Raw genomic sequence first — 22,936 nt, forward strand, 5'->3', positions numbered from 1 at the left:
CTTTTTCCGGCTACCGTCTCTGATCCTCAAACCTGCTCTCCTCTATTAGGATTTGAAGGGCTTTGGGATGAGAGCTCAGTACCAGTTGTAAAGGAGTGTTGGAAAGCTAGGCTCCCAGTCTTTTCAGTAATGGCAGCTGTTCGGGGGCAAAAGCCCTGAGTGAATTGATACCCTCACAAGGTGATTGATTTAATTCCGCAAAAGGAATCCAGATAAATGGTAAAAGTTGTAAACATTTTGAAAGTGGATTTTTTTTTTCTTTTTTTAGATCCATGGAAAATGGCACCCTTTGGTCTCTTATTATTGCTAAGTTGATCCTTTCCCGAAGTGTTTCATCTGATGAAGTAAAACGGCATTATAGGAGAAAAGAAGGGTATTCTGATTTAAAATGTTTATACTTTGTAATTTGCTGTATTTGGTCACTTTGGCAAGCCCAACTAATGAATAATCTCTATATCAGTCAAGGAAACAAGGTTTAAGAAATGCGGAAATTCAAGGAAATGAGATTAAAGACTTTAAAACAATTTAAATTATTTTAGGTTTGGGACACACCTTCTCATATAAGCATTTTAAACTTTATAATATTTTGTTGTGGAATTTTGTACTTGGTTTAAAAAGTTAGCATTTTGTTAACTTGCTCTCTTTTCCTCAGAAATCTTTTTGGTAGAAATCTTTCTTTTACCTCTCCCTAATATCCTTCTTCTGTTACTTTATTTGCTGTTTGGAAGTGATAGGGAAAGTTACTTATCCTTTGCTTTAGTAAGGATCATCCTATTGAAATATATTCTAGAAATGCAATAAATGTGTTCTTAAGACAAAGAAATAGATTGTGGGGTTGGGCATACTAGAGTTCTAGAGTTGGTCATATTAGAGAGGCTGAACCTCAAACATTTAGTTGAAATTTACCAAGAGGCATTTTGAATTTACTGGTTTACCAAGAAGAATTCTGAAATGATATGTATATGATCTTGTACACTAAAATCATGAAATAAATTTCAATTTTTTCTTATTTAAAATTTTTTTAAACTTGTTATTTTAAGGTAGTTATAGATTTACAAGCAATTGTAAGAATTAATATAAAGCGATTCCATATACCCTTCATTGAGTTTCCCTCAGTGGTACTGTTTTGCATAACCTTAATACAGGTTTACAATAAGAAAATGACATCAATGCAATCCACTGACCAAGTTTACATGTACTTATTTGTGTGTGTGTTCTGTGTAGATCCCATGTGTGACGCCACCACAGACCAATAGACAGAACAGTGTTACCACAGGGACCTCTTGTGTTACCCTTTCACAGCCAGGCCACCTTTCTTTTTCCCATTCTCATCTCTTGCAACCAGTAATCTGTTCTTTTTACCATTTAGTTAAGTTATATAAATGGAATCATGCAGCATATGATCTTTCGATATTAGCTTTTTTATTCAGCACAATTTAATTTTTCTGATTATGAAAGTAACAGGGAATTAACTGGAGACGTATTAGAATTAATTACTAATATGGATATATATACTTGACAGAAAAATCAGAAACTTTCTTATTCAGTAGTAATAATTAAAAATGTCATGGGAAAAAAGATTCTATTCACAATGACAACAAAACTATACCTAGAAATAAATTTAACAACAAAAATGCAATTATGAAATTTTAGTAAAGATTACAAAAAAGGTAGGAAGCTAAATTGTAAAAATGGTTGTATCAATCTGTAATTGCGATGCAATCTCAATAAAAATTCCAGCAATATATTTTGAAAAACTTGACAAACTGCTCTAAACACAGTATGCATTTGAAGGAAAAAATGCTCAAGAATAGGTAGGAAATTTCTGAAAGATAAAAGTGAAAAGGAATTGTCTTACCAATACAATAATTAAGCAGTATTAAATTGGTGAATAGACAAATCAGTGGATCAAGACACAGAATCCAGAAACTGAGCCATAGGTGGCCTTTCAAATCAGTGAGGTGAGTGGGGTGCCTGAGTGGCTCAGTTGGTTAAGCATCCAACTTTGGCTCAAGTCATGATCTCACTGTTTGTGGCTTCAAGCCCCACGCCGGACTCTGTGCTGATAGCCCAGAGCCTGGAGCCTGCTTCGGATTCTGTGTCGTCTTCTCTCTCTGCCTGTCCCCCACTCGTGCTCTGTCTCTGTCTGTCTCTGTCTCAAATAAATAAGTAAATAAATAAATAAATCCCACAAATCGGTGAGGTGAGTGAATATTAGATGATGTTAGGAAAATTGGATATGTGTTTGAAAAAAATAGTGAGGTGCCTCTCTCTTACATTATACACAAGACTGAAGTCCAAATGAAAGCTAAATGTAAAGAGCAGACCTATAAAAGTATTAAAGGAAATTAAGAAGCTCTGTATAATCTTGATATGGGGAAGATCTTAAGCAAAGCACAAAAACCCAGAATCTATAAAAGAAGTGATTTTGTAAAAGTGAAAACTTCTGGCAACCCACGAGCCCATCGACAGATGAATGGATAAACAAAAATATGGTATATACATACAATGGAATATTATTTAGCCTTGAAAAGGAAGGAAATTCTGGCACATGATACAACATGGATAAACCATGAGGACATTATGCTAAATAGAATAAGCCAATCATAAATGACAGATATTATATGGTCCACTTCTGGGAGATACCTAAGGTAGTCAGATTCAGAGAGACAGAAAGTAGAATGGTGGTTGCCAGGGCCTGAGGTGAGAGGAAATGAGGAGTTCTTGTTTCATAGGTAGTTTTTTTTGTTTGTTTGTTGTTGTTGTTGTTGTTGTTGTTGTTGTTTTAAGATTTTATTTCTAAGCAATCTCAGAACCTGGTGTGGGGCTTGAACTCACAACCCCCAAGATCAAGAGTTGCATTCTGTATAGACTGAGCCAGCCAAGTGCCCCTCATGGGTAGAGTTTCAGTTTGGTGAAAGGAAGAGACTTCTGGAGATTGGTTGCACACCAGGTGGAATGTACTTACCACTACTGAACTGTACGCTTAGAAATAGTTCATTTGGGGGGTTGCCTGGATGGCTTAGTCAGTTAAACGTCTGACTCTTAGTTTTAGCTCAGGTCATGATCTCACGGTTTGTGAATTGAGCTCTGCGTTGGCCTTTGTGCTGACAGCACAGAGCCTGCTTGGGATTCTCTCTCTACCTCCTCTCTGCCCCTCCCCTGCTCATTTTCTCTCTCTCTCTCTCTCTCTCTCTCTCTCTCTCTCTCTCTCTCTTGTAAAATAAATGAACAGTAAAAAAATTTTTTTAATAAATAAAAATTAGAAACATGTAAAAAAGAGAAGCAGTAAAAAATATCCACAATCTCATCATTAAGAATCAGCAGCTGTCAATCTCTTTTCATAGTTTCTTTTTTTTTTTTCCTATACAGTTATTTTATATAGTGGAGTTATTAGTCTTCTTGAATATTTTGAAGAGCAGGAATTTTCTGAAATAACGGCATATTTAGGATAAATATAATTCATACTTTTCCTTTCCTTTAAACAGGTTTTTCCCACTAACAGAAGGCAATATGCATACCATTCAAAGTCTCTGTCCGTTTTTGTCAAAAGAAGACAAGAAAGAATTCATTGCTCAATGTATACCTCCCCTTTTGGCCTGGACTAAGGAAGATCTTTGCAGTACTAATGGTTAGTGCCTGATAATAAATATTTCTTTAATTATTGCTTAATATCTAAATCCAGATCTAGCAGAGGTAAATTGAATTATAGCTGATTTATTCCTACTTTGTACTTTGCTACATAACACGTTGACAGTCAGTAGTATGGGTGTCTTTGGGGAGTGGCAGTTACCACTTTGCAGTACAGAAATGCTACAGCCTTAGGGAAGACTAAAACCACAGGTATCAACAAAAAAACCACCAATGTCCTCTAATTATTTCCATGTATAGCATTTTTAGCTATGCTTAATTTCAATTTCTCCCTAGTCAACCACTGATTGAACATATAAAGGTAACAGAGAGAATAGCTTTCGTTGTATTTTAAACCTTTTTGGACACTCTGTACTCTATTAGTTAGTTTGTTTATTAATTTAATAAACATTTACTGAACATGGCTCTGTGGCAGTTCCTTTTGTGGAAAGGACAGACATAAAGTTATATCGTGGTAACCAATGTATCAGAAAAATGGCCTGTGTGTCAAAGCAGCAGAAAACAAGTTTCCCCGCTCTGCTTTGCAGCGTCAGTGGCGATTTCACAAAGAGAAAAATTTAAGTGATGAAGGATAGTTTTCCGTGTGGATATAATTGGGGATAGGCCTTTCAGGTACACAGAAACAAAAAAGTGTTGAGAGTTCAGTTTGGCTAGCATTTCAGGAAGAAGGCTGGGGACAAAGGGTGTTAGGATGTACAAGAAGCTGAATTTTGGGAAAATAGTAGGGAAAAGGCCTAACATTGTAGGTTAAGGAGTTTGGACTTTAAGAGGTAGGCACTAAGGAGCTGTTGGCTCAAATTAGGTAGGAGAGTAGTAAGACTATCTCATTAGAAAGATTATTGTAAGGGGCGCCTGGGTGGCTCAGTCAGTTAAGCATCTGACTTCAGCTCACGTCATGATCCTGTGGTTCATGGGTTCGAGCCCTGCGTTGGGCTCTGTGCTGACAGCTCAGAGCCTGGAGCCTGCTCCAGATTCTGTGATTCCCTCTCTCTCTGCCCCTCCCCCGCTTGCTCGCTCTCTCTCTCTCTCTCTCTCTCTCTCTCTCTCAAAAATAAACATTAAAAAAAAAGAAAATTATTTTGAGGGGCACCTGGGTGGCTCAGTTGGTTAAGCATTCAACTCTTGATATCGACTCAGGTGATGATCAAGGGTCATGAGATTGAGCCCCACGTTGGACCCAGTACTGAGCATGGAGCCTGCTTGGGATTCTCTCTCTCTCTCTCTCTCTCTCTCTCTCTCTCTCTCTCTCTCTCATTCATTCATTCATTCATTCATTCAAAAAAAATTATTTTGATAACTGTGAAAGGTGGATATGAGGGAAGTGAGATTTGGGTTATAAGACAGAAACTGTTGGAATAGACTTAATGAGAGATAAACAGTTTAAATCAAGGTATAGATGGAAGAGAGGATTTGGAAATGAAAGAGATTAAGAAAATAGAATTGGCATGGCTCTGTGATTCTATATCTTAATTAGATAGAAGGAAATACCATTAGTCCTCACAGAAAACCTTTGTTGTTGTTGTTTTTTAAACCGTGCATGAGAGAACCTTTAAAGGAGACTTGAAGGTTGGGAGGAAGATAGGGCAGGGGTACACAGGGAGCCAGTGTTAAAATTTGAAAACATTAGATTACGGTGACTCTGGAATAATACTCAAATGGAGATTGTCTGTTGACTTGATGGAAATACTCCTTTCAAAGCCCACGTCATATAGGTGGTAGTCTAATTTATAAATAAGAATGAGCTTGTCTGGGGAGAGTGAAGAGTGAGAAGAATATCAAGGGAACACCAGTACGTAAATATAAGGGGTGTATGGGTGGATGGAGACTTAAGAATAAGGGCCACAGATAAAGAGAAGCAGAGAAGTTTTAGGTAGTATTCATCACCCGTGTTAAATGCCACAGAGGTTCAAATAAAATTCAGGACTGAAAAGTGTCCATTAGCTTTGGCATTACGGGAATGAAGAATGGTGAGAAAATAGAGCCAGATAGTTCTAAGTGTTCGGTGAAAAGGGATGTAGAAAGAAGGTGAGAACTGGAGGCGAATTCAAGGTCAGAGGGAAAACAGGTGTAGAGGAGGAGGAATAGAAAATAGAGACAGAGTCATTGATGATAGTTCCCACTGAGGAGATGAGAGGGATGGGATCTAGTTAGAAGATGCTGACCTTGTGTAGGTGGAGTGACTTTCTTCTGAGAGAAGTTAAGGAGAAATGTGGGGGCGGGGGGCAGATGTGAATGAAGAAAACATAGGGAACTTCATGTGTTCCTTACTTAGCTTTATGTCTCTTTGGGCTCAGTCATTTGATGAGTGGAAGCTGGATTGCAGATTTTAAGAAGGTAATGAAAGTTTGAAGTAGTGGATGAAGAATATGCCTATCGACAAACATTTGTCAAAAAGAATTACTTTATGGCACCTAGGGCCAGCTGATGTCAAAAACAAATTTTTAGGGCAGTAAGCTTTATAGTTGCGTTCGCTTAAGGCTGGGATTTGCAGTCGTGGAACGGGGGATGCAGTTGGACAGGCTGTGTGGAGAGGAGAAGAATTACCTAATGGGAGTGTGGGTGGTTTCTCCCGCACAGGTTATAACTAACCGAAGGATGGCAGAGGGGAAGCAGGGGCAGGAGACAGGGCTGAGTGTCACACAGACCACGAGGTGCCTAGCTGTGTGGAAGCCCCTGAGGAGGAGGAATGTTTTTGAGATTTGACAACTGGGTTTGCTCTTTCAGCCAAAGTAATGAAACAGAATTAGCTAATGTACTTTTCACTATTTAGTTATTAGAAAATCCATTGTTTCTGATTATACTTGAGCTGCCTATTCTATTTTGCCAGGAAGATTAAAAAAAAAAATTCTTCCTCTGCCTTTAAAGGAGGATTAAATACATTATACATTTTTCCCCCTTTTCTTCCTTGGTTCCCTTTTACCTACAGGATAAAAACCTAAGTCCTTAGTTTGGCCTATGGAACATTTTACAGTCTTATGGCAACTGATCTCTCCAGTTTTACCTCTTTTTGCTTTCATCCTGGACCCTTGCCATGCTGAAAACTTGTGGTTTCTTTAAAAAAAAATTTTTTTTAACGTTTATTCATTTTTGAGAGACGGAGAGAGACAGAGCATGAGTGGGGAAGGGGCAGAGAGAGGGAGACACAGAATCGGAAACAGGCTCCAGGCTCTGAGCTGTCAGCACAGAGCCCAACACGGGGCTCAAACTCACAAACTGCAAGATCATGACCTGAGCTGAAGTCAGACGCTCAACTGACTGAGCCACCCAGGTGCCCCAAAACTTGTGATTTTTTTTTTTAACATTTTATACTTTTTTTTTCTGTTTTATTGAAAAATTATTGATGTACATAATTGTGTAAATTTAAGATGCACAACATGATGGTTTGATTTACATATATTGTGAAATGATTACCTTGGTAGGTTCAGGTCACATCCATCTTCTCAGATATAATAAAAAGAAAAGAAAGGAAAAAAATTTCCTTCTTGTGATGAGAACTCTTAGGATTAACTTTTACCAACTTTCCTATATATCATACAACATGTTGTACATTACATCCCTAGTACTTCTTTATCGCATAACTGGAAGTTTGTAACTCTACAACATCTTTCCTCCAAGCCCCCTCTCCTCTGATCTTCCACCTCTGGTAACCACAGTCTGATCTCTTTTTCTATGAGTTTGGGTTTGGTTTGATTCCACTTATGAGTGAGATTATATAGTATTTGTCTTTGACTTATTTCACTTTAGCATAACGTCTTCAGGGTTCATTCATGTTGTCACAAATGGCAGGATGTCCTCTTTTTTTGTGACCGAATAGTTTTCCATTCTATATATATCTACCACAACTTCTTTTCCATTTCATCCATTGGTGGACACTTGGATTGTTTCCATGTCTTGCCTATTGTAAATAATACTGCTGTGAACATGGGGGTGCAGATATCTTTTGGAGTTAGCATTTTTGTTTCCTTTGGTTATATGATGACCTTTGAATAATGTGGGTTTGAATTGTGTGGGTCCATTTATATACACGTTTTTTTCAATAAATACTAGAAATGTATTTCCCTTATGCTTTTCTTGACGTTTTCTTTTCTTTAGCCTTACCATAAGAATATAGTTAATACAAATAGCATGTAAGATATGTGTTAATTGTCAATGTTATTGGTAAGGCTTCCAGTCAACAGTAGTAAAGTTTTTGGGGAGTCAGCAGTTATATGCAGATTTTCAAGAGCATGGGGTGGGGAGATCAGTGCCCCTAATTCCCACCTTATTTGAGGTTTAACTATATTCCCAGAAATGGAATTACTAGATCATATGGTAGTTCTGTTTTTAATGTTTTGAGGATGCTGCCTATTGTTTTCCATAGTGGCTGTATCATTTTACAGTCCCACCAACAGTGCACACAGAGTCCATTTTCTTCACAGCCATGCTAGCATTTGTTACCTATCTTTTTGATGATGGCCCTTCTAGTAAGTGTGAAGTAATATCTCATTGTAGCTTTAATGCATTTCCCTAATGACTAGTGATGTTGAGCATCCTTTCATATATCTGCTGGCCTGAAATATATTTCTTTGCAGAAATGTCTGTTCAGGTCTTTTGTCCTTTTAAAATGGGCTGTTTTTTTGCTCTCAAGTTGTATGAGTTCTTTATATATTTTGGATATTAATCCCTTATTGGATATATGGCTTGCAAATATTTTTTCCCGTTTGGTAGATTGTCTTTTCACTTTGTTGATGATTTCTTTTGCCGTGCAGAAACTTTTTAGTTTGATGTAGTCTTATTTGTCTGTTTTTTTATTTTGTTACTTGTGCTTTAGGAGTCCTGTCCAAAAATTAATTACCAAGACCCATGTCAAGGGGCTTCATTCCCCTGTTTTCTTCTAGGAATTTCATAGTTTCAGGTCTTATATTTAAACCTTTAATTGATTTTGAGTTAGTTTTGCAAGTAATGTAAGATATGGGACCAGTTTTACTATTTTACATGTGAATAGCCTGTCATCCCAGCACCATTTATTGAAGAGACGATCTTTTCTCCATTGAGTATTCTTGGATCTCTTGTCATTTATTAGTTAGTCATATGTACTTGGGTTAATTTTCGCCTTTCAGTTCTGTTTCATTGGTATGTTTGTTTTTATGCCCTATTATACTGTGTTTCAGGAAATGTGATGCTTCCTGCATTGTTCTTTCACAGAATTTCTTTGGCTATTCTGGGTCTTTTGTGGTTTTGTATATATTTTAGGAGTGTTTTTTTACTAGTTATGTAAAAAAATGTCATTGGCGTCTTGAATAGGGATTGCATTGAATCTATAGATGGTTTTTGGTAGTATTGATAATTTAATAATATTAATTCTTCTAATCCATGAACATGGGATACCTTTCCATTTATTTGTTTCTTTGATTTCTTTCATTAATATCCCATAGTTTTCAAAGTAGGACTTTCATTTTCTTAGTTAAATTTATTCCTAAATATTTGGTTTTTGATGCTGTTGTATATGGGATTGATTTACTTATTTCTTTTGCAGAAAATTTGTTGTTATTATATAGAAATGTTACTGGTTTTTGTATGTTAATTTTGTATCCTGCAACTTTACTGAATTCATTGATCTAACAGGTTTTTGGTTGAGTCTTTAGGATTTTCTATATATTAAATCATGTCATCTGTAAAGAGACAATTTCACTTCTTCCTTTCCAATTCTGACCTTTTATTTCTCTTTCTTGCCTGGTTGCTTTAGCGAGGACCTCTAGTACTATGTTGAAAAGGAGTGGTGAGAGCAGGCACTGTTGTCTTGTTCCTTATCTTAGAGAAGAGCTTTCAGCCTTTCACCATTGAATATGATGTTAGCTGAAGCTTTGTCATATATATCCTTTACTATTGTGATATATGTTATTTCTGTGCCTAATTTGTTAAAAGTTTTTATTATGAATGGATGTTGAATTTTGTCAGATGCTTTTTTCTTTGTGTATCGCAATGATCGTATGATTCTTTCATTTTATTACTGTGATATATATATTGATTTCCATGTGTTGAAACATTTTTGCATTCCAGGGATAAATCCCACTTGGTCATGGTGAATGATCCTTTTAATGTGCTGCTGAATTCAGTTTGCTAATATTTTACTGGAAATTTTTCATCTGTATTCATTAGGAGCATTTGCCTGTAGTTTTCTTTTCTAGTAGTATCCTTTCCTGATTTTGGTATCAGGATAATGCTGGCCTTATAAAAGGAATTTGGGAGTATTCCCTCCTCTTCCATTTTTTGGAAGAGTTTGAGAAGAATGAGTGTTGATTTTTCTTTAAATAGTTGGCAGAATTCATCAATCAAGCCATCTGGTCCTGGCCTTCTCTTCATTTTTGATTAGTGTTACTCAGATGTTCTGTTTCTTCCTGATTCAGTCTTGTTAAGTTGTATGTTTCTAAGAATTTTTCCATTTCTTCTAGGTTGTCCAATTTGTTGGCATGTATAGTGCATAGTAGCCTGTTATGATCCTTTGAATTACTGTGATATCAGTTGTAAGGTTTCCTTTTTCATTTGCAATTTTGTTGATGTGAGTCCTTTCTCTTTTTTATTCCCTTGGGTAGTCTGTCTAGGGGTTTGTCAGTTTTTTTCTTTTCAAAAACTAACTCTCAGTTCGTTAATCTTTCCTATTATTTTTCTCTTCTCTCTTTTATTTCTGCTCTAATCTTTTTTTTTTTTTTCTTCTGCTAACTTTGGGCTCAGTTTGTTCTTTTTCTAGTTCCTTAAGTCATAGAATTAGGTAGTTGATTTGGAGATCTTTTTTGCTTCTTAATGTAATCATTTATTACTGTGAACTTCCTTGTTAGGACTGCATTTGCTGCATCCCACAAGTTCTGGTATGTTGTGTTTCCATTTTTGTTTATCTCAAAGTTTTAGTTCTGCTTTAATTTCTTCTTTGATCTATTGGTTGTTTAGGAAAGTGTTAATTTCTTTATGAATTTTCAAATTTTCTTCTTGTTACTGATTTCTAGTTTGATGCCATTGTGGTCAGAGAAAGTACTTGGTATGATTTCAGGGTTTTTTTTTAATTTGCTGAGACTTGTTTTGTGGTCCAGCCTATGGTCTGTCCTAGAAGAACGTGTATTCTGCTGTTGTTGGATAGAACAGAAGCATAAATGTTCTAAATAAATACATATATGTTAGGATATAGGAGTCTGTTTTCTTCTTTTTATGTGTGTTAGGTCCATTTGGTGTTGTTTAAGTCCACTGTTTACTTACTGATTCTTTGGATAACCTATCTTCATTGTTGAGAGTGCAGTATTAAAAGTCCCCAACTGTTACTGTATTACTGTATTTTTCCTTTAGCTCTGTTAGTTTTTGCTTTATATATGTAGGTATTCCAATGTTGGGTGCATAAATATTTAGTATTATACTATCTTCTTGAAAAATTGACCCTTTTATCATTGTAATGTCTTCATCTCTTTTTATCATTTCCAGTCTGTTTTGTCTGATATAAAGTAAAGGCACACCTTGTTTTGTTGCACTTTGCTTTATTGCACTTGGCAGATACTGGGTTTTGTTTGTTTTTTTGTTTTTTGTTTTTTTGTAAATTGAAAGCTTATAGCAACCCTCATCAAGCAAGTCTATCAGTGCCATTTTTCCAACAGTATTTGCTCACTTCATGTTTATATGTTATATTTTGGTAATTCTTGTAGTATTTCAAGCTTTTTCATTATGTTTTTTTCTGGTGATCAGTGATCTTTGATGTTACTATTGTAATTATTTGGAGGTGCCATGTGCTATGCCTATGTGAGACATCTGACTTAATTGATGAGTGTTGTGGTGTGTTCTGACTGTTCCACAACTGGCCATTCCCTGTCTCCCTCCTCCTCCTTCGGTTTGCCTGTTCCAGGCCAGTTAATAACCCTACAAGGACCTCTGCCTGTTCAAGTGAAAGGAGAGTCACGTGTCTCATTTTGAATCAAAAGCTAGAAATGATTAAAAAACAAAACAAAAAAAGCTAGAAATGATTAAGCTTAGTGAAGAAATCATGTTGAAAGCCAAGATAGCTTGAAAGCTAGGCCTCTTGCACCAAGCAGCTAAGTCGTGAGTGCAAAGGAAAAATTCTTGAAGGAAATGAAAAGTGCTTCTCCATTGAACACATAAATGATAAGAAAGCAAACAGCCTTACTGCTGATGTGGAGAAGATTTAGTGGTTGGATAGAAGATCAAACCAGCTACAACATTCCCTTTAGGTCCTAACTTTCTGCAATTCTAAGAAGGCTAAATGAGGTCAGGAAGCCGCAGAAGAAAAGTTTGATGCTAGGAGAGGTTGGTTCATGAGATTTAAGAAAGAAGCCATTTTTATAATATAATCGTGCAAGGTGAAGCAGTAAATGTTGATATAGAAACTATAGCAAGTTATCCAGGAGATCTAGCTAAGATAATTAATGACAGTGACTATACTAATAATAGATTTTCAATGTAGACAAAACAGCCTTCTTTTGGAAGATGCCATTTAGGACTTTGATAGCTAGAGAGGAGAAGTCAATGGCTGCTTCAAAGAACAGGCTGACACTCTTAGGGGCTAATGTAGCTGGTGACTTTAAATTAGAATCATTGCTAATTTACCATTGTTGTTTCAGTTTGCAGTTTTTTTCATATTATATAATTGCTAGATTATTGTAGTTATGGTTATTTTTAATATATTTTATTTTATTTTATTTATTTTTAATGTTTATTTTTGAGAGAGACTGCACAGGGGAGGAGCAGAGAGAGAGGGAGACAGAGAATCCGATGTAGGGCTTGAACTCACAAACTGTGAGATCATTATCTGAGCAGAAGTAGGGCCTTTAACCAACCCTGAGCCACCCAGCTGCCCCATTTTTACTATATTAAAAAAGAAGAAACCTTTTAACTAGAGTTGTAAGTGAATTATGTACCACTGTTGTCATATTGTAGAATTTAACTCTATTTATTTACCATTACCAGTGAGATTTATGCTACCTTTTTATGTTTTATGTTGCTAACCAGTGTACTTTTACTTCAACTCAACTCCTTTTAGCCTTTTTTGTAAGACAGATCTGATGGTATTGAACTCCTTTTGCTTTTGTTTTATCCAGGAAACTTTCTGTCTCTTCTTTATTTCTGAAGGACAGCTTTGCTGGGCATAGAATTCTTGGTTAGCATTCATTTTCTTTCAGTATTTTGAATGTCATCCCATTCTCTCCTGGCCTGAAAAGTTTCTTTTGAGCAAACCATTGATACTCTAATGGGAGTTCTCTTATATGAAATTTATCATTTGTGCTATTCTTAAAATTCTTTTGACTTTTGACAATTTAGTTATGATATGACTGAGGGTAACCCTATTCACATTCAATTTATTACCAAGTAATTATCCTCATGGATCTGGATGTGCATTTCTCTCTGCAGGTTCAGGAAGTTTCGGCCATTATTGCTTTAAATACAATTATTGTCCCTTTCTCTTCTCCTTCTGGAATTACCATAATGTGAATATTGTAGTTGTTTTCTTTTTTCATTGTGTCCCATAATTCCTATAGGCATTTTCTTTCTTCATCTTGCTTTTCTGACTACATAATTTCCAGTGTCCTATTCTCAAGGTGTCTGATCCTTTTGCATAGTTCAGTCAACTTTTGAAACTATTGAATTCATTTCATTTTACTGTATTTTTCAACTCCAGGATTTCTGGGGGGTGTTTTTGTTTGTTTTGTTTTTTATTTTTTTTTTTAACGTTTATTTATTACTGAGAGACAGAGACACAGAGCATGAGCAGGGGAGGGGTAGAGAGAGGAGGAGACACAGAATCTGAAGTAGGCTCCAGGCTCTGAGCTGTCAGCACAGAGCCCATCGCGGGGCTCGAACTCACGAACTGTGAGATCATGACCTGAGCTGAAGTCAGTTGCCTAACCAACTGAGCCACCCAGGCGCCCCTCTGTTTGTTTGCTTTGATGGTTGCTATTTCCTTATCAAACTTCACATTTTGTTCATGCATTGTTTTTCTAACTTTGTTTACTTGTCTTTTCTTGTAATTTGCTAAAAACCTTCTTAAGAGAATTATTCTGAATTCTTGGTCTGCCGGTTTAACTGATTTCCATTTCTTTAGGGTCATTTGCTAGAGCTTTAGTAGTTTCCTTTGATGGTGTCAGATTTATCTGATTATTTGTGATCCTTTTTTTCCTTACGGTGGTATCTGCACATTCAGTTGTGCTCCTCTTCCAAACGTTATGATTTGTAGGTTGGTTGTGGCAGAGATCGTTCTTTATCAGTCAGCTCAGTTTGGGTTTTCAGGTGTGTCTGCTGGCACCGTCCTTTTGTAAGTAGAGCCTGCTGTTAGTCTGCTTTTGGACAAGGCTGTTTGAGCTCTGAGGACAGGCTTGGGGAGAACAGTTGGACAGAACTGTGGCTTGGTTCCGTACCTGAGGCTGTAGGAGGGTGCTGTAGTTGCCTGGATTCTCTGGTCAGACTCACTAGATAGTTAGGACTGGGTACTGTATTCGTAGCAGATTGGGCTGTGAATTAGCTTTCCTGCCCTGGCAGGGCAGCAGGACAAAGTCCAGAGTCTGTGCAGCTCACTGCTGGGGGACCTGAATTGGCAAGAATGTGCACAGAATTCCCTTAGGAGGTGACGCCCTGCAGATGGGGGAGGCCGCGGCTTCTGCTTTCTGTCCAGGTGTCACCTTTTGTAGCCCAGTGGACGGGTTATGGAGCTTCCCGTGCGCTCTAGTTAGGTTCTGTGGTCATACCAGCCAAAGGCTGTATTTGGCAAAGCGTGGAGCTACATATGAAGATTTTCTGCCTGGGCACAGTGACAGAAGTAGCTCTGAAGCCAGTAAGGCTCTGATTGTCTTAACCCAAACAGAAGTACATCTCAAGTTCCCTGACTGAGCAGGGCCACTGGCTTTGCTCTGTAAACTATCAGCTCTGCTCGCCCGCCTCTCACTTGTAGTGCTGCTGTGCTGTACAGCTTTCGGGAATTTTTGCTAGCCCTCCGGTCAGATGGGGCCTAAAGACTCTCCACGTGTGGGGCTACGTCTCCACTCCCTTGCCTGGCTGGGACGGAGAGAGGCCGCTTTAGGCTACTCTTCAGTTTCCCAAACACGTTCTGTGATTGGCAGGGGCCAGGGGCTACCCTCAGCCTGTCTGGGAATTAATCACTGTGCTTGTGTGTAGCAGGGGAAGCCTCAGGGCACAGTACTGCCTTTGCTCTGGGGCGATTAGCCCTGGTCAGCCCCCTCTTGGCTCGAGTGCCATCGGGCCACACAGCTTTCAGGAGTTGTCTCCGGCCCTTCTGGTCTGATGGGGCTGGAAGATGCTCCACGGTGGGTGGGGCTGTGACTCAGCTGCTTATTTGGGCATGGGTAAACTGGGCTCTGGGGTGGGCAAAACTTCCAGGATCAGAATCAGGCAGATCTGTACCCCACTGTGTTCACTGGTCAGAGTGCATCCTTGTCCTGGTTCTACAGATAAAAAAGCCACTGGTGAGGATTACAACTGGGCAATGCAGCTGTGAACTTGGTCTGCCAAGATCTATGTGCTGGTTGTTACAGTCACCTCCCCATTCTTTGTCACAGACTCCCCACAGTCCCAGTGGGGCAAGATCAGAGTAGAGGCTCCCAGAAAGCAACTCAAAATAAATGAGGCGTGCTGGTTTTCCCCACTGGGTTCTCTTTTCCTACCGAAGGAGCCAGAGTCTCAGGGGAGACCGTGCCACACGGTGCTGCACTCTCCTGGGAAGGGGCAACGCAGTCAGGGTAGAGCTGTTCTCTTCCCTTCCTAATGCATATTGTGTTGGCCTCAGAGGTGTAGGGGCGCTTCAGCCTCAAACCCATAGCAGTCTCTCAGTGATGCCTTGTTCTTGAATAGCTGTTAGCTGTTTTTCTTGTGAGGGGGAGCAAAGTCAGGAACAACCTATGTCACCATCCTCGGTGATGTCTCTCCTGTTCTATACTTTTTTACAACTTTGTGCCTTAGCAGGAGTGTCCTACTTGTTTATCCTTTGATAAGAGAGTGATCATCCCTAGTTTTTTTCAAACACCAGTTTTATCAGAGAAAGCAATAATTTCTACATCTGTAAGACAAGACTTTTGTTTAAGGCAATATGTATAGATAGATGTGGGTTAATTTTCATTTTGAATTTTACTTTAGGAGGTTTTGGACATCTTGCCATTTTCAACTCTTGTCTGCAAACCAGAAGCATAGATGATGGGGAGCTATTACATGGTATATTAAAAATTCTAATATCCTGGAAGAAAGATCATGAAGATGTTTTTCTTTTCAGTTGGTAGGTGATATTTTATACTGTGTTCCCCACCCCCCATTACAATGTGTATCTAGAATTGCGTATCTTATAATCACAGTTTTGTACAGTAACAAGATGGTAAACATTTAAACCAGACTTTTATAAGTAAGGTTTAAGATAAAATAGTTTCTAATTGAATGTGCATATAATTCTTTTGTTTTGTTTTGCTTTTGTCTTTATCACAGTAATCTATCAGAAGTAAGTCCAGAGATACTAGGTGTGAATATAGAAATAATCCGGTTCCTTTCCTTGTTCCTGAAATACTGTTCATCTCCTTTGGCAGAGAGTGAATGGGACTTCATCATGTGCTCCATGTTGGCTTGGTTGGAGGTAAATTAACTCGATGTGTCATCACCTCTGTTGGGTCTTCATGCATATCTGTATACTAGAACCAATTACTAATCTTACTCTTCAAGTAATGATAGTAATTAGCTCTTTTGCAAACATTTAAACACTAAAGATGTATTTGTCACCAGGTACCGTTTGATAGAACAGTAAAGTGATAGAGTTTTAATGTCTGCCAGTATCATTGAGTGACCGAATCCCCTGCTATTAAAGTGTTCTCTCCATCAGCTCATTTTAACGTAGTATTTGTAGTGCAGCCCTTGCAGGTTTTATCTTTCGTAACTATTCTTTTGATCTTTTTGACTCTTAAATTATTCATAAAATGTACTGTGTCAGTAATAAGTTAAAGATAAAGCAAATTCAGGGGAATTAGTGTTGTTTTTATGACACAAAGCAAGTGTGATGTTTATGGACACACAAAGCAATTCATCAGGGTTAGACTGTTCTGAATCTCCCCTGCGTTTGCTACTATGTGTGTGGCTTAGGGTGTTCAAATCTGACCTGCTTGAGCCTCAGTTTACTTGTTTTAAAGTAGACTTAATAATGCCCAATTAGTTAGGCTCCTGAGATTATAAATGTTTTTAATATATTTTACTTGGTAAATGGTAATTGATATTTTCTTTCATAGTTTTAGAAATAAAAAAAGAGTATTTCAGAATAAATTGATTGATTCTGATTCTTAGGATTTAATTAAAAAAAACTATTTTGATGTAAAATGTGTGTCTCCAGAGACTCTACACTTCAGCTGCTTTTTATTTTAAAGTTTAGAGAAATGAAAGAGCCTTTTCTTTGTTGCCTTGATGTGTGGTGTTCTGGCAGATGCCTGCTTACCTATTATATTTTTGTTTCTTCAGACAACAAGGGAGAATCACACACTGTATTCTGTTCCACTTGTACAACTGTTTGCCTGTGTCAGCTGTGATTTGGCCTGTGAGCTCAGTGCTTTTTTTGATTCCACAACTCTGGACACCATTGGCAATCTCCCCGTGAATCTAATCAGTGAATGGAAAGAATTTTTTTCCCAAGGCATCCACAATTTGCTTTTACCTCTTTTGGTGACTGTTACAGGCAAGTGGAAGGGGAATCATAGTGAGATTCATTGCAAATGACTGGTTGAAAATTTCAAAACAAATACTTTGGATGTTTAAGTCAAATAGTACAGAATAGTTAAGAAAAGAGCCTGAGAAAAAGCTTGGCATCTAGAAGCATCACATATGCTTCTGCTTTACAGTCAAGAATTGAAAAATAACAAATTATCCAAAGTCTATTGCATTAAAATAATAGTAATTCGGATAACATGAATAGATTATTTATAACTCAAACTTCTCTTTTTTTTTAATTGTTTTAAATTTACTTATTTAGCACAAGTGGGCTAGGGGCAGAAAGAGAGGGACAGAGAGAATCCCAAGCAGGCTGTGCACTGTCAGCGCAGAGCCCCATGCCGGGCTTGAACTCACTAACCATGAGATCATAACCTGACCCGAAATCAAGAGTTGGGACATTTAACCGACTGAGCCACTCGGGAGCCCCAAACTTCTCTCTTTTTTAATAGAAGTTATTAAACAGTTATGATCACCTGTTAAAATGACAGTTTCTAGCTAGGACAGTACTAATGTTTGTCAATTTTTAACTTCATTTTCTTAAATGACATTTGGGGGCGCCTGGGTGGCTTAGTCAGTTGAGAGTCTGACTTCAGCTCAGGTTATGAACTCGTGGTTCATGGGTTCAAGCCCTGCACTGGGCTTTGTGCTGTCAGCACAGAGTCCACTTTGGATCCTCTGTCCCCATGTCTCTCTGCCCCTTTCCCACTTACACTCTCCCAAAAATAAACATTTTTTAAATAATGACATCTGACATTCTGTGAATCAGTCAAGCTGTATTACTTACTTTGTGTTGGGATGTGCATATTTCTTTCCTTTTTGTCATCAGGAGAAAGCAAAGATACATCTGAAACATCCTTCCAGAATGCAGTGCTGAAGCCCATGTGTGAAACATTAACATATATCCCAAAGGACCAGCTATTGAGTCAAAAACTCCCTTCAAAATTGGTTGCTGGCCAAAAAACAAACTTACCAGAATATCTTCAGACTTTGCTAAATACTTTGGCCCCATTACTCCTCTACAGAGCTCGGCCTGTGCAAATTGCTGTTTACCATATGCTATACAAGTAAGAATTCTTCCAATTGAATTATTGTGGTGGTGGTATAAAAAATAGAATATATTAGTTCTCTTAGTCATTAAAAAGTCAAAGTAAAAAACCAAAAACAAAACACAAAACTTGATCATGCATTTTAATAACAGGGATGCCAAAGTTTTGATCATGTAGGTCACTATTCTCCATACACAGTTTTCCATTTAGATAGTCCTGGCCATTGTTGGTTATTTCAGAAAACAACCATTTAAAAATATCCTCATTACAAAGTAAGTATTGGTCTTTCTGCTCTTGAGCATGATTTAACAATGAACAATTTAATATAATACGAAATATATTCTGACCTGCAGATTGATGCCTGAATTACCACAATATGATCAGGATAATCTGAAGTCATACGGAGATGAAGAAGAAGAACCAGCCTTGTAAGTTTTTTAAATAATTTTTTTAATTCTTATAATCTACCTTGTAACTTCAGAAGATTGATAAATGCAAAAGCTCGAAATTTAGAGTATATATTCAATATATCTTTTAAAGTTCTCTGTAAGATATAAATGAAATCTAGAATTCAGCCAGAAAGATAGTTTCTCTCCTTAATTGTTCCTAAGTTATATTTTCAATTTGCTACATTTTAGCAAAACTTTCTTTGACCACATGATAGGTGTGGAAACTGTATCAATTCCAATATCTATTGAGCACCCACTTTATGCAGAGTAGTAATTAAATGCTAATGGGAGACTATGGTGTTGAGTAATCCTTCTTGTCCTTAAGAAACTTATAATCTGTTATAGACAGTATTCCTCTATGGTAGTAGCCAGTATGTGGCAGGTGGTATGGAAGAAGATAGGCAGCAGGCTGTCAGAGAGACAGCTGCTGTGCACCAGCAGGGAAGACTTTTTCTGGAGGAGGAGACATTGATGCTGGATCTTTAAAGTTAGGTAGCCCTTCAGCAGGGCGGGGAAGGCCATGTAAGTTAAGGGAATACCACGTGCAAAGGCATAAAGGCATGAATATTCAGGATATGTTTGGGGGTGTTGAGTAGTTGCCACTCAACACATTTTTTATTGTCCTCCACTGGAGTGGAAGCTCTGTGAAGTCAGGAATTTTGTCTCTTGTTCCCGACTGTATTCATAGCACCCAGAATGGTTCCTGGCCTAAAGCAGACCCATAAATACCGATCATTTGCTGAATAAAAGGATAAGTGAGTGAATATGTGGAGTAATCAGAGAAGGTATGGTGGAAAATAAAGCTGGAAGGGTACTTAAGATAATAAAAGGGCCTTAAAATTACATTTTCTGGGGTTGGGGGCATATTTGGTAGAAGATGGGAACTGTACCAGCTGATTCTGGCTATGGTATGAATCAAATTATACAAAGAAGCAAGCAGACGTGCAGACCATCCTAGAAACAGTAACAGTACATGGAGGGCAGTGTGGAAAGTGGAGAGATATCCGAGTTGGTATTTGTCAAATCTAGTCACTGTCGGTGTGGAATAGAGAAGGGTTGGTACATGGGATGGTGGTGTTGAAGGTAAAAACCTAAGGGCAGAAGCTTGAAGACCTGTGTTTATGGGCTGGGAAAAGGAGGCCACAAGGAAAGAAACATTACAGAGGTGAGAGAGAACTGAACTACAGTGTCAGAATTTGACAGGATATACATAAGTATTTCACTTTTTGAGAATCTCCTAAGTTTATCCGAAAGTGTTAAAGAGTGCACTAGTTTAGGAAAGAAGAAAATTAACTTACATTGTCATGAGTTAATTTGAATATTGAATTTACTTTCCTGAAAAGACATACACCATCTTACGCTTTTATGCCTTTCTAGGGACCTGATAGGAGTCGGTATCCCTCATCATTCCCCTTCCTATAGCTGACGGACTTGAGACCAATCATTTAGCCTTTGTGGCTGTGTGAATTTTTTTTTCCCCATCCATAAAACAGAAGGTTGAAATATATCTTTTCTAAAAGGGTCTTTCTTTTAAGTGCTAATTAAAATATACAAATATGAAAAATATTTTACATGTTTATAAATACAAAACTTATGTTTTATGTTTATATTTTATGTATTTGAGGGTGTCTGGGTGGCTCAGTTCGTTAAGCGTCTGACTCTTGATTTTGGCTCAAGTCATGATCTCTGGAGTCCTGCTTTGGGCTTTTTGCTGACAGCACAGAACCTGCTTGGGATTCTCTCTCTCCCTCTCTGCCCCTCCCTTGTTCGTGGTCTCTCTCTCTCAAAAATAATAAAGAAACCTTAAAATATATATATACATCCTATGTATTTGTTAAATAAATATGAAAAAGTATATATTTATGTATTTTATATACATTCATACATTTTATGTCTCCCAGATTCTGTAATTGCCATTATGCAAAATTAGAGGTTAAAACTGAATTATAAGGGGACTTAAAAAATTTTTTTTTAAGTTTGTTTATTTTGAGAGAGAGAGTGTGAGTAAGCATGAGCAAGGGAGGGGCAGAAAGAGAGAGGGAGAGAGAATCCCAAGCAGGCTCCATGCTGTCAGTGCAGAGCCGGATGTGGGGCTTGAACTCGTGAACTGTGAGATCATGACCTAAGCCGAAATCAAGAGTTGGAAGTTTAACTGAGTCACCCAGGAACCCAAAAATGGTTTGTGGGAAATCATCAGTTTTTTAAAAGACAAGTTATGGAGGAAATTGTGGTGTTTGACCATTGATTCTTAGGTCACCACCAGCAGCGCTGATGTCTCTTCTTAACACTCAAGAGGACTTACTAGAAAATGTTTTGGGGTGTATTCCTGTTGGACAGATAGTTACTATTAAGCCACTGAGTGAAGACTTCTGCTATGTTCTGGGATATCTCCTCACTTGGAAATTAATACTTACTTTCTTCAAAGCTGCTTCATCTCAGGTAAATAAAGATACAATAACTTTTGACAGTTCTGTCTTCTATGTGTTTCTTTGTTACTGTCCTAAACCCTTTGTTTCCCCTCCTTTTGAAAAACAGGGGGAAATGCCTCACATTTTAATCTAATCTTATCTGGCTAACTTCAGATATTCTGCTAAATTTATTTCTGTCCCTTACTTCCTGATCTCCCCTCCAACCCACCCCCCCCCCCCCCCCCCCCGCCAACACACACAGTTTTTGCAAAAGTAATTAATCTCTGGAATGTGCTTGAATCAGTTTTTTTTTAACTGAATGTAGCCACCAAGTCCTTTTATTGCAGGGAACAAAAGTTATATAATTTAATTTTGTATTGCCATGGTAATAATTTCAAAAGAATTCTATCTTGCTGGTTTTTTCTTTGGTTAGCTTCTGACTCTTGTGGAGGTTCTAGTCAAAACATCATTGGGCATATACCTTATTTGAAAATCAGTGTTTAGAGAAAGATCTGTGAAATGTTACCTGTGTAATTCAAACTATTATTTCTCATTGGTGAAAATATCTGAGAACTCTTTTGCCCAAATTCTAGCAGCCGCTAGATGTCTCTCTTGTCTCATGTTTAGGAAGTAAGACCTCATTGTCTAGGAGGGAAGCTGGAAAAATCTACTACAGTTTTGTGTGTGTGTGTGTGTGTGTGTGTGTGTGTGTTGTTTTTTTTTTTTTTTTTCCCTTTTCACTCTTTAGGCAGTTCCCCATTTTAAAAGTTTTAATCAAATACTGATTGAGTCAGTTTAATAAACTTAGGACTTTTTAAATATAAACAGTGGCTTTTTGACAGTACGAATAACCGACAGTTTATTACCTCATATTTAAGATGTGACTAAATATGGCATTCTTTTCAAATGTGATTTTTTTCAGATTTCTTAAGTTATAATTTATGTTGTTGTTGATAGCTCAGATCCTGATACAAATACATGAACAAATGCATCTTTTTATTTTTATATCTAAGGGGAAAGTCAAATCAGAGAAGCAACAGTGATCTAGATATTTAAATTGTTTTATTTTTCTGGGGTGCCTGGTGGCTCAGTAGGTTAAGCGTCTGACTCTAGGTTTCAGCTCAGGTCATGATCTCGTGGTTCATGGGATCGAGCCCCATGTCTGGCTCTGCACTGACAGTGTGGAGCCTGCTTGGGATTCTCGCTCTCCCCTTCTCTCTGCCCTTCCTGCATGTTCTCTCTCTCTCTCAAAATAAATAAATAAACTTTAAAAAAATAGTTTTATTTTTCTTCAAGCCTGCCACTTAATGTTTGTGACTTGAGATAATTTTATTTGCTGGTGATATAGTTCAAGAACTCCTTGTTGGGCTTTTACATTTGTTTCTTAAAATACTGTTGATCTCTAAAAAGTTGGAGGAAAGTGAGGCTTCCACGTGTAGGAATTTTGTTCTTATTGTCTTATATTCAGAAATTTAGAAAATGGCCATGCACAGGTGCCTGGGTGACTCAGTTGGTTAAGCATCTAACTCTTGATCTCAGCTCAGGTGATGATCTCACAGTTCATGGGATCGAACCCATGGGATTCATTGGGATTCTCTCTTTCTCCCTCTCTGTCTGCCCCTCCTCTACTTGAGCGCGCGCTCTCTCTCTCCCTCTCTTAAAAAAA

General features: G+C 37.7%; 1 protein-coding gene across 4 annotated transcripts in view; it reads left to right on the top strand.

Annotated features, from left to right (window-relative positions):
- LTN1 (listerin E3 ubiquitin protein ligase 1) overlaps positions 1–22,936 on the top strand; it is a 69,773-nt gene that overhangs the window by 39,640 nt on the left and 7,197 nt on the right. For all 4 annotated transcript variants that reach the window (XM_023238833.2, XM_045036700.1, XM_011285732.3 and 1 more), the window contains 8 exons: positions 269–373; positions 3,489–3,631; positions 15,766–15,901; positions 16,105–16,249; positions 17,119–17,332; positions 18,194–18,431; positions 18,767–18,841; positions 21,115–21,301. In XM_023238833.2, coding sequence (XP_023094601.1) covers positions 269–373; positions 3,489–3,631; positions 15,766–15,901; positions 16,105–16,249; positions 17,119–17,332; positions 18,194–18,431; positions 18,767–18,841; positions 21,115–21,301 — 1,243 coding nt within the window. The remainder of the gene's footprint in view (positions 1–268; positions 374–3,488; positions 3,632–15,765; positions 15,902–16,104; positions 16,250–17,118; positions 17,333–18,193; positions 18,432–18,766; positions 18,842–21,114; positions 21,302–22,936) is intronic.

This window comes from Felis catus, chromosome C2 (genome assembly GCF_018350175.1).
Source record: "Felis catus isolate Fca126 chromosome C2, F.catus_Fca126_mat1.0, whole genome shotgun sequence".
In the NCBI taxonomy this organism is placed as follows: Eukaryota; Metazoa; Chordata; class Mammalia; order Carnivora; family Felidae; genus Felis; species Felis catus.